The sequence below is a fragment of the Protopterus annectens genome, chromosome 2.part0 (assembly GCF_019279795.1).
Source record: "Protopterus annectens isolate FY-2018-M chromosome 2.part0, PAN1.0, whole genome shotgun sequence".
Lineage (NCBI taxonomy): Eukaryota > Metazoa > Chordata > Ceratodontiformes > Protopteridae > Protopterus > Protopterus annectens.
In genome coordinates this window covers 136,496,078-136,512,212 of record NC_056728.1, presented here as the reverse complement: position 1 = coordinate 136,512,212, position 16,135 = coordinate 136,496,078, and the positions used below count along the sequence as shown (strand labels likewise).

Here is a 16,135-nt window from a genome sequence, read left to right as displayed (position 1 = left end):
TTTTTATCACAAAAAACCTGACATTTTAACAGGGGTGTGTAAACTTTTTATATCCACTGTATATGTTGCTACCAACATGCAAAAGAACACAAACACAAGGTTGCGATCTAACACAAGGTGCCAATCTTCATAGTGACTGACATAAAAAAAAAGATTTCTGGCTAGCAAGAAAGAAAGAATACGGATAAAAAATGGTTTGTAGTTTAGTGACTCCTCCAGAGGAAGGTGAACTTTTCAGTTCAAGTGTCAAAACAAAACCAAAACCCCCCCAAAAACTCAGTAGTATGCATGATCTCCTCATAGTGAGACTGCCTCTAATGATCATGGAGTGAAACTATACTGACATGCTACTGTGGCAGTCCTTCTGCTGAAAAAATCAGGCTACAAAATGGACTGCCACCAATGGATTTATGCAATCTCCTTTATTAATATCATGCAGCAATGCTCCTTCTAATGACCATCTTTTAAAGACTGGAACGAAAGACCTTCTTCAGTCAAACAAAAAACTTTCTGCAATTTACCCTGAAGTGACTGACTCCATATGCTCATTATATAAACACAGAGTTTGGAAGGGGTTTACCACTACCTTTCAAGGAAAGGTCTTTTGAGATTTTGCAGTTTTGGGTGAAAATAATTACATTCTTTGACACAACAATCTAGTTCGAGAGAACCACTGGAAAATTATTTCTCAAAATATGATCCATTTTAATATATATATATATATATATATATATATATATATATATATGTAGTCAACTGAAAGTATGTACTATGCATAAATGCAGACAAACAAGAGTTGTAAAGTAATAAAGCAAGAGCTTCAGCCATGCAGCTGCAGACGCATAAAAACACGTCATCAGGAACTAAACTTGGTTTTATAAGAGAGAGCAGAAAGTCTAGATGATGTTCAATCAAGACTTGTACTGTTCAGTCAAATATATATGCAAAGTTAAAAACACCAGAATATATATGCATATTAAAACACATACCACATGTCCGTTGCAGTGCTAATAGGTTCATAATTCAATATTTCAGGTGCTGTAAAATAAGGAGAATGCAGGAAATGAACATGAGGAATGACAGACAAACAGCCTTAACTAGATAACCATTAATAAAAAACCCAAATATATGCTCACACTGAGATGGATTTAAAGGTGTTCTGTACTTACCCACATACTCTGGAGTACCCATAATTTCTCTTAATTCACTTCCATCTACCACTCGTCGAGACAGTCCAAAATCTACAATTTTTATTTCTGCATCAGGTGTTAAGTCAGTAAGGAGGATATTCTGGGGCTGCAATTACATTAAAAAAAAGCATAAATTAAAAAAAAAAAGGCATCATCAAAAAGCAAAGAATACTGCATGTTATTACTATGTGTACACAGCTACTGCAGTTCTAAGAAACGGCAAACATAGGCTTTAGCGAACACTGACCTGAAACTAGGGTTCGTACCTCTCAACTTCAGTGCAAGAAATCTGGACAAGGCTTGACATAATGGGGGGACAAAGGCCCACAAATATGGACAGATTTTAAATATTGCTCTTGTAAACTTAGAAAGTTGCTAGAATAACAGGTGTTGTCTTAACATGGATTTTCTGACAGATTTGAAGTCTGAAACTTAAATGTATGTCATTACTTAGAGACTTCAATCCTCAGATCATCCCAGTGATTTGCCAGAGGAACAGAAAAATTTGAGGCAAATTTGTAGACATTCTGCGAAAATCTGGACAGTTGTAAGGTATGCTAAGATTATTACATGTAACACTTGGCAGGTCACGTGACCACAGTGTTAATGAATGTTTACAAAAGTAATAAGACATGGCAATGTAAGGTCCGAGTCAGAAACACTTGCATATCATGTCATGTTAAAGGCACCTCAGCTGAGTGACTCAACCCACTTGAGAAAGGTTCTAACAACTCAAACAACAAATGTACCTTGTAGTTAGTTATACAATGATCTAAACAGGATATAAATTTTAAAATGAGCCTGACAAATGTTATTCAGTTTTACTAAACATGTTTATATCCATGTACATCTTTTACAGCAGTAGGGCTTGTGTAGTCAAGTTCCACCTTCTGAAAGGCAAACAAAAGCAGCTGTTGTTGACGACTAACAACCTGTTGACAACAGGGTGGTACAGTGGTGCAGCGGTTAATGTTGTCGCCTCACAGCAAGAGGTTCTCCGGTTCGATTCTCGGCTGGGGTGCCTTCTGTGTGGAGTTTGCATGTTCTCCCTGTGTTCGCGTGGGTTTTCTCCGGGTACCCTGGTTTCCTCCCACATTCCAAAGACATGCATCTGGAGCATTTCTCCCCAGGCCTCCGCTGAAAACAGGCTCTGTGGAACCTAGTCGGACATTCCAGGTCAACAAATGTTAAATAAATAAATAAAAACTACGAACTAATCTACAGCAGAATTTTCTTCCCTGATATCATCAGTTTCAAACTTTGTCAGGATATAAGCTTCCTTTATACACTAAAGAAAATTGTTGATATGAAGGTTATTACAGTTTTCCCAAAAAGAATGGTTGTGACAATATTCTCTGACCTGCTACATAATCATTTTTCTTTTCACACTGAAGACACAAAGTAATAGCATACACTTTCTTTTGTTTTATTTCTTTATCTATCCCATCCTTTGTTGACTGGGTTAGCCCCACTAGGCTTGTAGTCTCTTTTCAGGAGAGACCCAAGGTAGTTATTTAAAATACTAAGGAAATTTTGGCCAGGGCATTTGAGAACTTCCTTGATGGGTACCCTATTGGTCGAGTCTATCCTCTCTACCAAACAGTACTTTTTCTGAGAGTTCATGCCTTTGTGGAACGATGTGCACCCATTACAACTCATGCTAAGACAGTACACAGACAACATAAGTTTACTTTTCATCACACCCACCATTGTGATCCCTTCCCACCATCAAGTATAAATCAGTAAATCATAAATACCAATAAAGATCAGCAACCCACATTAAGTAATGCACAAGCAAATACTGTCCCACATTAAAGGGAAGCCAGACTGAACAAATCATTCACCCACCTGAAAAGAAAGGCAGGAAAAGTATCCTTGGCCCTTCAGGGAGAGCCATTTTCACAGACCAACTGATAGAAGATTGTCTCAGTCATTTAGAACACTGACCGCTTGGAATCCCCAAGTAGTAAAAATACCTGGGATGGAGGATCAGATTCATACCAGGCCTAGCAAAAAGAATGTGTACTGGAGACCATCTAACTACAACATCCAGATCCATGGATACAATCTGAGAAGGATGCCTAGGTAGGAAATACTGGAGGCAAGAAGGGCCATGGAAATGAAGCTCATCCACATCAGACCGAAACTACTGGATGCAGCTACTGAAGCAGACTACAACACACCCATACCAGAAGGCAGGAAAAGCCCAAGGGCAAAACTGAATTCACCACCCCCCAAGGGGACTAAAGCTATTATTATCCCCCTCACCGCTTGGGTACCAAGAGATGAACAACTGACTATACATTCCAAAACCAGCTTCTCTGCACAACCTTTAGGAATAAATAGAGCCATAATTCCCAAACCTACACAGAAGGAGAAGTAAGACAGACATACATAGGCAGATCCTCCCTTCTAACAAAAAGCCAGAACAAAAGAGGGAAGAGCACTCCAATGACGCAAATCCACCCCCCAATACAGACATACATCCAATCCCAGAGAACCAAGACACTTGGTTCAGCTGATGTCAGCATGAAGGCTATGAAAACTACCCTTTGATGAACTTCCAAACCAAAGGAACACAGGACCCTCCAGTACAAGGACACATCAGTTGACCCAGAAGTTAAAGACATAAAAAAACAAGGAGGCTACTTAAGTCATAGCTAAGTCTGTTACTGTGCTCCCACCTCCTCCATGGTCCAATGACAGGACCTGCATCAGTTCCCAAACAGAGAGATAATCCAATAATTCAGGTCTAGTACATCCCAGATGCCCACAGCAACCAGGTCAGGAAGTAGCAAACATCAGTGTGACCCCATGCAGAATCTAACCTACATGAACACAAGTGGAAGACTTTCCAGCAGCAGCCAAGTTTGCCCAAGACCAAACGAGAGCCAAAAGGACCAAACACAGAAGGGCTCTGATCACAAAGCCACAAAGCCCAACTTCCACCACAGGGTGGAATCACAAATAGATCCAGAAGAAGGTTTCCATAGCTCACACAAGGCAAGAGTTCTCTATATCGACACTTAGGCATCAGAAGAGCTAAGGGCCATTACTCTATGCTTAACAGCAGCAAGTAAGAGCCAGAACTAGGAACCTTCAAAAGAGCTATAAAACATTCCATTTTAGACCTGAAGGCCCAATCTTGCAGACTTAACCTGATCTACATCAAGGGCCAGCCCCTCCCTATGAAAATGGGGCTAGAGAGGTAACTCAGAAAGGGTGACTTTATTAATCTCATATCAGAAAGAGAACCACAGTGAGACCCCCCCCCCAAAGCCAGAAGTTTCAGGCTCTGGGGAGGAAAGGGAAGGCTTCTAGCTATGAGACAGGAGCTGACATAAATTATATGTCCTCTTTCCCATGAGAAATGAACACAACTCTGGTGGCTATGGGTGTGCCTAGTCCTGGCTGAACAGTCGAGCAAGGTTCCAGTAAGTTATCACCACTTTGGGGGGATTCCTGCAGCTGCAGAAAGAAAGGGGCACCTTAAGAGTTCATCAGACCCCACTGAACATAAGAATTAATAAAAAATGAGGAACAATATTTCCAAAAGGGAAAGACAGAAGGTATTTCCTTTTAAACGTTCACCTACCTGCAATGCAAACAAAAGTGGGATGTTAGGGAAGGACACCAACCACCAAGTCACTCCCTCACTTAGGCTTAACTTTTAAAAAAGATTAACCAAGGGAAGGGCTAAATAGCAAAAAAGAAGGAACACTCCATGAAACAGAAGACCCTTTAGATAGGGAACCTGGAAGGCCTCCACAGATAGTGGGAGTAAAACAGCAACCTCCCATAAAACTCAGGAGGGTTTAGCATCCAGGTACACAAAACTTAGACCTCCCCCACATCCAGCCCAGATATCATGAAAAAGTTGTCTAGATGGAGATCCCAGCATGGCTTCCCAAACAGAAAAATCTCAGTACATAACACCACAAAACTATGTAGAGTCCCAAAGACAGCTCCTGATCAGGGGATCCTGTGTGTGAAACTTCACCCCAGAACCCAAGGAAAGAAAAGAGAGGAGTTCCACTTTAATCAAGCTGCTACAAACGTGAGCAACTGAACAACTCTGCAGATGAGGCTGCCTTAAGGCCTTTTCTCACCAAGAGAAGGCAGGACAACCCATCACAGTTCCTGAAGAATATAAATCACCCAAAGAAAAGGCAACTGCGATATGAGGGATCCTATCTTACTAGGAACTGGAAAAGAATCCCAAGCCCACAGCAGTATCCCTATTAAAGAAAAGGAACAACCATGCTTTCCTCCACTTATAAAAAGGAGCAGCCTCCCTGCCTCCTGGGTGAGAGATGCTGATCTTGGTCCTGGTCCTCAGCTGCTTCACAGACTCTCAGGAAAATTAAAACAGCAGCAAAAAGGAGAGGGTGAGCTGAAAAGGGACTCCTTGCAACTACTTTAGAATACATCCCTTTGTCAATGGAATGTGGGGAAACTGAAGAAAGTAGTTTGAATATTCCCATTTCATTACAGAAGTGAACAGCATGGAACTCACCAGTCCTCCTGGAGGCAGCAGCAGTAAAGTGAGGATGTCCAATAACATGTCTGGCTCCAGAACAGGAACATTTGAGCAGTTTTCATACTGCTGTACTCCAGGGCTCAGCCCACATACTTACAACTCAAAGATCTGAACAAGTATCTGATCTCTCTTTCCTGAGCTTAAGGACTCATGTGAGAGCTCATCCTGCGACTTCTCCTCCAACAGGTTTAAACAGTCCAGACAGACTGAGTGAGGTCCTAGGATTAAAAAAAAAAAAAAAAACTTGGTCCCACATACCATTGGTGAACAACCAGATGACCCAAGGGGCCTCTGCTGCAATCAAGGTGGAAAACGGAGGCCCAAGAAGATCTGATGGGGAAATGGGACTAGGACACCTTGGAATGTATTCCATGAGTAGAAGCAATGTGTGCACTTCTCTCAGTACTTATGTCCTTTGCAGAGACAGGGGACCAAAGTAGAATTAAACACCCCTGTGCTAGCTGTGGAAAAGACCTGCCTTGAGAGGCCTTTGAAGCTGCAGACTGGTCTTAATTCATATAACAGTATCCAGGAATCCCTTAATACCAATAAATGGTCAATAAAATCAAAGTAAAACATGTGAGGTGCTTACTGTAATTAACAGATGTGACAGTACTTGCAGTATCAGTTTGTCTTCACAAAGGCCGTCACCAGTTAATAACAGTTAAAATATCTTTCCTGAGAGCTCTCCTTTCGAGGCTTCTCATTTGAGGCCCCACAACACATGACACAACCTCATCAGCCTAGTAAAGGAAAGTGCATCTGACTCCAAGATTCTCAAGGCTGCACCAATGGAATACAATAAAGCTGACATGAAAGAACAATAAAAGAGCACAACTGGTGACAAGAACACAAATCCATTTTTAAAATGGATATTTTGTTTTCTTCTTAATGAGCTGAACACAATTAAAAGGAAAGAAGAATTTTCATTCTGCAAAATTGTTAAGCCTTGTATTACCTCTGTAATAACGGACTGAGGACAGAACTGTTATTTAAGCCAAAACTGTAATTTTTTTCTACTAGGGAGGATGAAATTTGTTTAATTATTGAAGCAGTGCTTGGCAAAAATATTTTTGTTTTTAAGGGGAAATATTACCAACAAAAGCATGAAGTAGGTATGGCGCGTCATTATGGACTTAGTCTTTGAAATTTTGGGTTTGTATAAATGCAAAATATTTATAAGGGACATCTGCAAAGCATACTTTGACATTCGCCTGAAAGTGCATCCAACTCTGTACCCCAGCATTAGTAAAAATCTACATAAGTCAGCTAAAGATAAGTTATGATGTCCACTGCAATGCTTATGCAGTAGGAAAAAATGTCTACATTCTAGGTGGTATGAAGGGGCATAAAACACAGACCAGCTTATCAGTGGGAATGGTAAGCATTAGGTAGCCTATCTACCCACAGGAGGAGTAGTTTCTGGCCCAGAAATTGTAGTTTATTGGCCATTTGGGCAGTTTTTCCATCTCTTTCAACTTTCTGGTTTAAAAGTTCACGTTTGCGCTTGTTTCCCACCCTTCCTGTAACTAGTCTAGTCCAGATACAGATTTGCTGTATCCAGGACTGTTTGTAAGCTTCTGAGCTCCCCCAAGCCTTTCTGTGTTGGAGGGAAGCCTTCTAGCTTATCAGTGGAAGTGGTAAGCACTAGGTAGCCTATCTACCACAACAATAGTGGTTTCTGGCCGAGAAATTGTAGTTTATTGGTCATTTAAGCAGTTTATCAATCTCTTTCAATGTTCTGGTTTAAAAGCCCGCGTTTGCTCTTTTCCTGCCTTTCCTGTAACTAGTCTAGTCCAGATACAGATTTGCTGCATCCTGGACTGTATGTAAGCTTCCGAGCCCACCCCCAAGCCATTCTGTGTCGGAGGGAAGCCTTCTAGCTTATCAGTGGAAGTGGTAAGCACTAGGTAGCCTATCTACCACAAGAGGAGCCTATCTACCACAAGAGGAGTGGTTTCTGGCCCAGAAATTGTAGTTTAGTGGCCATTTGGGCAGTTTTTCCATATTTTTCAATTTTCTGGTTTAAAAGCCCACGTTTGCGCTCGTTTTCCACCTTTCCTGTAACTAGTCTAGCCCAGATACAGACTTGCTGTATCCAGGACTGTTTGTAAGCTTCTGAGCTTTGCCAAAGTCTGCTCTTGAATTTTTCCCTTAGATCTGCTAGTTATCTCCTTTCCTGCACTTTTACTAGCTTATTAGTCTAGCACTTTACCAGACTTCTTGTAGCAATTATTGTAGCAAACAAAAGTGCTACCAGCACTAAACGTTCTACAAGGAAACAGCTCCAGTACTTATTATTAATGCCCACCCTCCAGGCATGTCTAAAGGTCAGTTCCCTGTGCTTTCTCCTATTAATGAACTTGGGCATCCTGAGGCAATGTAACAACTGCCTCGTACACTGACATCCCTCTCCTCTTACCTCCAAACACTCAGACTTGTGAGAGATGCACTTGTATATCCAAACTGGAAGCCACGCACTCTCCAGCCAAGACCGGAATAGCTGGTCAAGAGGAGAAGATTAACACTTGCACCACACCACAGTGAACACAAAGCCCTCCAGAACACACACCAGCACTGCCTTCACATAAAAATACAAACCACACACCCACCTTCGCGGAGGCTCTCAATAAAAAACTACCCAAACAGCAAAGACCTGCAAGGCAGAAACACACTCGACCACCACAACACAACACTAATCACGAGACGCATAAGTCTAACAGTGTGCCACTCAACCAAAGCCCCTAAGGCAAAAGAGCATGCCCAACACACTAGTCATAGGTGACTCGATAGTGAGGCACAATGGTGTCCCACTCACTAGGCTGAATAAGGAGAAAGCAACAGTCAGCTGCCTGTCAGGCGCCAGGATCCGTCACACAATGCACACACTCAGGTCCCTCAACTACAGGTACAAATTTGACTCTGTCATTGTACATCTGGGTGTGAATGACCTGAGATGCACCTCCCTGGACTACATGAAAAGAGACATAAAGGAGCTCTCGGATTATGTTGCCCAGGCGGGTATGACCCTAGCCCTGAGCAGCATCTTACCATCACCCAGAATGATACCACAGTACAAGCAGAAAATGATTGATTTCAACAATTTGCTAAGTTTCTGGTGTCATTGTAAGGGGATCCAGTATCTGTCTGCCTGGGATGACATGACTGACAGACCTCGATGCTTTGCCAGAGATGGTATGCATCTGTCACCCCTGGGCTTCCGAATACTGGCAAATGCTCTTGCCACCCCATACAGTGCCTTTTTTAGGTGGTGTTCCAAAGACCAAATTACCACCGTAACAGCTACAAACAAATGCAATCTGAGGGTCATGCTGCTCAACGCTAAAAGTCTAAATCTCAAAATGCACTCACCTGAAGCACTCCTTAAAATGGAGAACATTGACATTTGTGCTGTAACAGAGACCTGGTTCACGGCAGCAGAAAGCACCCCCTGCACTACCAGGCTATAACTCATTCCACACCTTTCGGCCCCAGAACTTGGACCGAAGCTCCAAAGGCAGTGATGTTTCCATATTCATAAAGGATACGCACACCTCCAGACTGGTTGCCCAACATAACACATATGAGATACATAAGGTGAAGCTAACATTGGGTAAGACAGCGATTCAGGTCGTAGCCTGCTACATGTCCCAAGACTCGCACTGCACGTTCCTAAGCACCCTGGGGAATATTAGGGCCCAACCTAACACACTCACACTGGGCGACTTCAACTACCCCTCCATTAACTGGGAAAACTACTCATGTACCAATACACTTGCCAAACATTTCCAGGAATTCATTAATTCCAATACCCTGGACCCGCTAGTTCTTACTCCCACTAGAGGTAGCAACATCCTTGACCTGGTCATTACTAACATGGGGGACCATTGCTCTACACCAACAGTCAGCTCTTCCCTGGTTAGATCTTACCACAAACTAATCACCTTGGAAATCCAAATCCCTCCCACCCCCCCCCCCCCGCAAAGGTAACCACCATTAAAAAACTTCTCCAAAGCTAACTTTGGGCTCCTAAAAACAGATGTGGCTAACTTCATGGCACCCATGCAAATGGAGAATAGCTGCATGACTGCTAAATCATACACCAATGCATTGTACGATCACATACACAAATATATGGATCTTGCCATACCCAACAGAACCAAGATGCTCTCCTCCAAAAAAAGGAAGGTAATCTGGTGGCCCCCTGCCATAAACAAACTCTACAACAGAAGGAGGAAACCTGATGCGGAATAAGGTGAAGTCCCAAGACTGGAAAAACTCCCTTATCAGCCTCAGCAAAAAGTTGAGATCCCTCATCAAATCCTCTAAAGCTAGCTATCAAAACAGAATTGCAGCAGACAGTAAAGACAACCACAAGGCCTTCTATAGTTACATAAAGAATCTCCACGGCAATACCCAGATTTGCTCTGAGCTACTGCACAATGGTACCTCCTATACCGAGCTAACAGATATTGCCAATATACTGGCCGACAGATTCAGTGCCAACTTTAACCCCCACCAAAAAAAGGACCAGTCACAATACCAGTAGATTGCCAGGCACCCAGTATTACTGCTGCACAGGTTAAAACAGCACTGTCCAAGGCCATGAATACAGCTTCTATAGGACCTGACGATATCCCTGGCTGCGTTCTACATGAACTACAGAGTGAACTGGCACCTCACCTGTGTGCTCTGTTCAATCACAGCCTCACCTCAGGCTTTGTTCCTACCAAATGGCGCACTGCTACAGTCATCCCTCTCCACAAAGGACTAACGACTACAGACCATGGGAACTATCACCCCATTAGCCTGATGAGTCTGATATGCAAAGCTATGGAACGGCATCATCGTGGACCTAATAAACAAGGATACAGGGAATCTCCAAACTCTGGATTCCACACAATTTGGTTTTGTGAAGGGTAGACAATGCCTGGTCAACTTCTCCGAGTCAGTCACCAGAGATGTGGATGAAGGCAAGGTGGTTCATACAGCCTACCTTGATCTGGCCAAGGCCTTTGATACCATTCGCCACTCAGGAATCACAGACAAACTCACTAAGCTAGGCGTCAACCTCTACATCACTAAGTGGGTTGCAAACTGCCTCACAGGTAGAACCCACAGTGTGAAAGTAGCTGACAAGTCAGACTGCCGACCAGTCACGAGTAGAGTCCCACAGGGTTCGGTCCCGAGTCCTCTCTTGTTTGGTATCTACTTCTCTGAAGTCCAGGCCAACACGAGGGGACTCTTGGTTGACAAAGTTTGCAGATTGCAAGTTGGGAGCTATTATTAACTCCTCAAGTGATGTTGGCATCCTACAGAAAGGCCTCACTGAGACCAACGACTGGTGTCAGAACCATGGCCTTAAGCTCAGTGCCAAAAAATGTGCAGTCATCCCCATTGGGAAAACCCAGTTCCCATGAATTACCACATCGATGGTAGTCCACTGAACACAGAAGGCGCTATGAGAGAGGGAACACAGGTTGACAGCAACCTCTCTTTTGAGCACCACATTGCCACTGTGGTCAGAAAGTCCTTCTATGTGGCACATCTTATTACGAAGGGTTTTGCATCCAGGAAGAAAGAGGTCATTGTCTTCCTCTACTCTTCCCTCATTAAGCCAATCATTGAGTACTATGCCCCATTTGGCATGTACCTCACTAAACACCTGCAACAACTGGAGAGGCCACAAAAGTACCTCACAAAGAGGATCCTAGGCCTTAAACATTTGTCCTATATGGACAGACTCAAAAAACTCAATGATTCTCTGTCTCATATCGCCTACTTAGAGGCGATCTCTGCTTGACTTACAAAGCCATGTCTGACCCAGCACTGTTGGAAATGCTACATCTAAAGAAATCCCAATCCCTCCGCACCACACGCTCCAGAGGCCTCAACATCATTACCACAATCAACAGAACAAGCTGGAGGGACAGGTTCATAACCCAGAGACTGCCCATGCTATGGAAAAGAATTCCCATAAATGCCAAGCAGAGCATCTCACTAGCCCCCTTCAAGAGAAATCTTGATGAGTGGACAGGAAACAGGAAATTCACCCCAGGGATCACTCCGTGGCTCTACTCTACAGAGGCACTGGGAACTAAGGTCTGGTGGCACTACGCTAGGGTAATCCTATGGGCTAGGCTTGTAAAGACTCCAGGGCCATTAGCCTAGTACACACCTATGAACACACCTATACTAAAGTATAAAATCTATCAATAAAGTAAAATGATCCAGTAGAAATTAGTCCAGTAACATGACACTAGTGTGGCTGACACTAAAACATTACGTAAAAGCTGTATGAATGTAGCAACCAAAAAAATTAAAATATTTACTTAATTTTATTTATTTAACATTTGTTTACTGGGAAAGTTCGACTTGGAACGAGCCAATTTTCAGCGGAGGCCCTGGGAGAAATGCTCCAGACGCATGTCTTTGTAACTTGGGAGGAAACTGGAGTACCCGAAGGAAACCCACACGAATGCAGGGAAGACATACAGACTCTGCAGAGAAGGTACCCCAGCCGAGAATTGAACTGGAGAACCTATTGCTGTAAGGCAACAACACAAACTGCTGCACCACTGCGCCGTTCGTAAAATAACAATAACTAATCAGGCCTGAAGTCAAAACAACAAAACATGTACAGATAAAAAAGTCATTATAAAATAAAATTAAACAAACCACAACAAAAACACAGGCGCCTCTGGTAAAGTCATTGAAAAATAAAACAAAAGAAAACACCAGAGTAATGAACTAATTACGAGTGACAGAATATTGATCTTTAAAAACAAGCCTCTAGTAGAAATTCGCTGAATAAAAATAAAGTAAAAATCAATGAATAGCAGCAAGAAAGACATGCATGTGACTAAAGCATTTATATGACTTGGATCAAACAGCCCTTAAGCATGGTGGGTAAGATTTAACTGCCAAAGTAGTCTGTAAAATAAATTGACTCTTGTTGAACAGAAAATGTAAAACCTTGTGAGCCCTAGGTATTAGCTAAGGTTTATCACAATGGACTCGAACCTCAAAAGAGCAACCCATTCACATTTCCTTTCACTACATATGCTTTCTCCAGTCAAATGCTAAAGGAGGACCCAAAGAAATGGCAGCTGCAGGAACAGATACAGTCCAGACATCCACTGGAAGAACACCGAAGTGCAATGTCCACATTGACAGCCAGTTAATCCTCTTCATGTTAAGTAAATCTACAAGGCAACTGCTTGCCAAATCTAAAATAAGAAGTGCTCACACAGGAACCAGCTTATTTCTGCAGTATTATTTATAACTAGTTTGTTACAGCAAAAACATTTTGTTCCTTTGACAGAGTATTTCTCAAGAAAAAGAAAAGATGGGGTAATACTATCAGCAACTAGGCAAACAGTATGAAGGAAGTGGATATCGAGCCAGAAAACTTCTTCAGATGCCACTGCCCTCCAATTCTGAGTGCTCGAACCTGGAACTACTTCAGCTACTATAGCCCACTCCAAAGTGTTCCGATTCTGGAACACTGGCTCTCCATCTGTCTGCCAACCTAAACAGAATGAAACATGGACTAATTCTTGGGTGGAAAGTCCTGAAAGCAAGACCAGCTGAAGTCTCTCAGGTGAGAATGTCGAATTTGATCTGATCCCATAATCACACTATGACCTGCACTGATCTCTGACAACCAACTTTGGTCAGAAAAAAAATCACTCCAACTTCTCAAATGTACTTATTTAGCAACCAGTAAAACTAAACCATATAGCAGTATCCAGTAAACAAACCAACAGCAATGCACAGTAGTATGGAAATAAAAACAGCACATGGCAATCACAATATATTTGGCTAGGTAGCCAGCATTTCTCACTATACATATATATTCATACATACACACAGTATATGCAATATATACGTATACGTGTATATGTACATAAAATTATATATATATATATATATATATAGAAGTCAACTGTATATATAGGCATATACTATGATACACACACACACACACACACACACACACACACACACACACACGGAAAGTGTGTGACCATTGCCTATGATGGCTAAAAAGTTCTAGCTAATGACAGAAGTCAACTGCTATGATTTAGGCATACTACTATGATTCTTCTTCCTCACATTTAACCTTGGCCTCAAAGATTTACTAATTTTGTGATACAGTTAGGCCTGTTTAAGGGGGTCACCTTCAGAAGACTGAGACTCAACAAAAGTTGAACTTCATATGGTCTAGACCATACGATTGACTTTCCAAAATTTCAAAGCTTTTGCATGGAAATTGCTGTACAGTGGGGAATCAGGGAATTTACACTTTTCCCCCCATTGTAGTACCATCTCAGAATTTGTATATATAATATGCGGGGGGGGGGGGGGGTAGACGGCACAACCCCCCCCCCTGCAAAAAATGTTTGAAAATGGATCATATGGTCTCTACTATTTGAAGCTCTACTTCCTGTTGAGTCGATCTTCTGAAATAGATCGTTTTAAGGGAACAGGTACTAGTAAACAATGGAATTAGTTGTATACATATTCCTCATCAAAAACATTTTTTTTTTTAAAAAAACATTTTTTTTTTTTAAGGCCAATGATATAATTTAATGTTAAGAGGATGAAAAATGTATGCCAGCCGTATCCAAATGTGAAAAAGGGAATAGAAAAAGGACAGCTATAACATTAAAATGTGAACTCAGAACTAGACACAGCTGTAGCTACACGACTCAAATTCTGAAACTTCTAAGACATTATGTAAGGACAAAGTAGCTACTTGGGCAAAAGGCCACTATTTATTTACCATCAACCGTAGTGCAATTTGAAGTACTACTGATACCTCTCCCCATACTCAAACTGCAGTAAGTATGCAGTAGATGGCCTCATGTATACGGAGAGCATGTCCCTTCCCTTGTGATCAAAAATTAAAAGGAAAGACTGAACACAGAGTTTCGGAACAGTACATCCCTTTGCCATACAACAGACATCTACTTAGCTACTGAGCTTATAACCATGGCAAACTATATCTACTGTATTACTGATGCTTTTAGGTGTACAACAGTGTAGAAAAAGTAAATGAATTTTACCTACCGACTAAGTCTACACTACAGTAGCCTTTGTCTCTGTTCATAAAAATACACCACAATTCTGCTACAGACCATATGCATGAATACCTGCACGTTTTCATGTATACGGATGTACTAAGACGTTATTTATCTTTTCTTATGAAGGTTCCTTTTAACATATATTAGCAAAGTATCTTTTCAAGCTTTTTTCCTGGGCCTCTGTTGAAAATAGACATTGCCCGATATTGAATTTCTCATTTCATGGTTGCTTTTGAGTGAGAATTCAACAGCAACAAAGTTCAGTCTGCAAAAACTAGTTAAAACTGCTTACGGAAGTTTTTGGTGTCATTCAAAGGGGGATCCAGTATCTGTCTGCCTGGGATGACATGCTTGACAAGCCTCAATGCTTCGCCAGAGATGGCTTGCACCTGTCACCCCTGGGATTCAGGATACTGGCTAAGGCTCTTGCCACCCCCATAGTGCCTTTTTTAGGCAAGGCTCAAAAAACAAATCCATCACCGTAAGAAGTACTAGCGATAATAAACGGAGGGTCATGCTGCTAAACACTAGGAGTTTAAATCTCAAAATGCACTCTCTTGAGGCACTCCTCAACATGGAGAACATTGATATTTGTGCACTAACTGAGACCTGGTTCAAGGCTCAAGACAGCACCCCAGTGATTCCCGGTTACAACTCATACCACACATTTCGGCTGCAAAACCCGGGCTGCAATACAAAGGGAGGAGGCATATCCGTATTCATCAGGGATAACCACACTTCCTGACTAGTTGCAAAGTATGATCATCCAAGTGCAACTAACAATGGGCAAAACTGCAATTCAGATTGTAGCTTGCTACAGATCACCTTCCCTGCCTCAGGACACTCACTCCGCTTTCCTTGAGGTATTGGAAAACATGAGAGTCCAACTAAACACCCTTATATTAGGTGATTTCAATTACCCAAACATCAGTTGGGAAAACCTTTGCTCAGCGCTTCCTGGAGTACATTAACTCCAATGCTCTGGACCAGCTTGTAAACACCCCTACAAGAGGAAAAAATATACTGGACCTGGTCATCACCAACATGGGGGACAAATGCTCCACACCTGTGGTAAATTCCTCATTGGTCAGATCAGACCACAAACTCATCACCCTAGAGATCCACATACCATCCCCATCCCCCGTCCCAAAAGAAACCATGGTGAAAAACTTCTCCAAAAAGAACTTTATTCTACTCAAGACAGAAATGGCAAACTTCGTTACGCCCACACAGAATGTCAATATGACTGAATCTGCGATATCCTACACAAAAGCACTCTACAAGCACCTGCATGAGTGCATGGACCGTGCTATCCC

General features: G+C 42.1%; 1 protein-coding gene across 2 annotated transcripts in view; it reads right to left on the bottom strand.

Moving 5' to 3' along the window:
- The window catches only part of STK17B (serine/threonine kinase 17b), a 443,751-nt gene that overhangs the window by 146,214 nt on the left and 281,402 nt on the right, over nucleotides 1-16,135 (bottom strand). For both annotated transcript variants that reach the window (XM_044060623.1, XM_044060624.1), the window contains exons 4-5: nucleotides 1,170-1,296; nucleotides 990-1,038 (exon numbers count right to left, since the gene is read on the bottom strand). In XM_044060623.1, coding sequence (XP_043916558.1) covers nucleotides 990-1,038; nucleotides 1,170-1,296 — 176 coding nt within the window. The remainder of the gene's footprint in view (nucleotides 1-989; nucleotides 1,039-1,169; nucleotides 1,297-16,135) is intronic.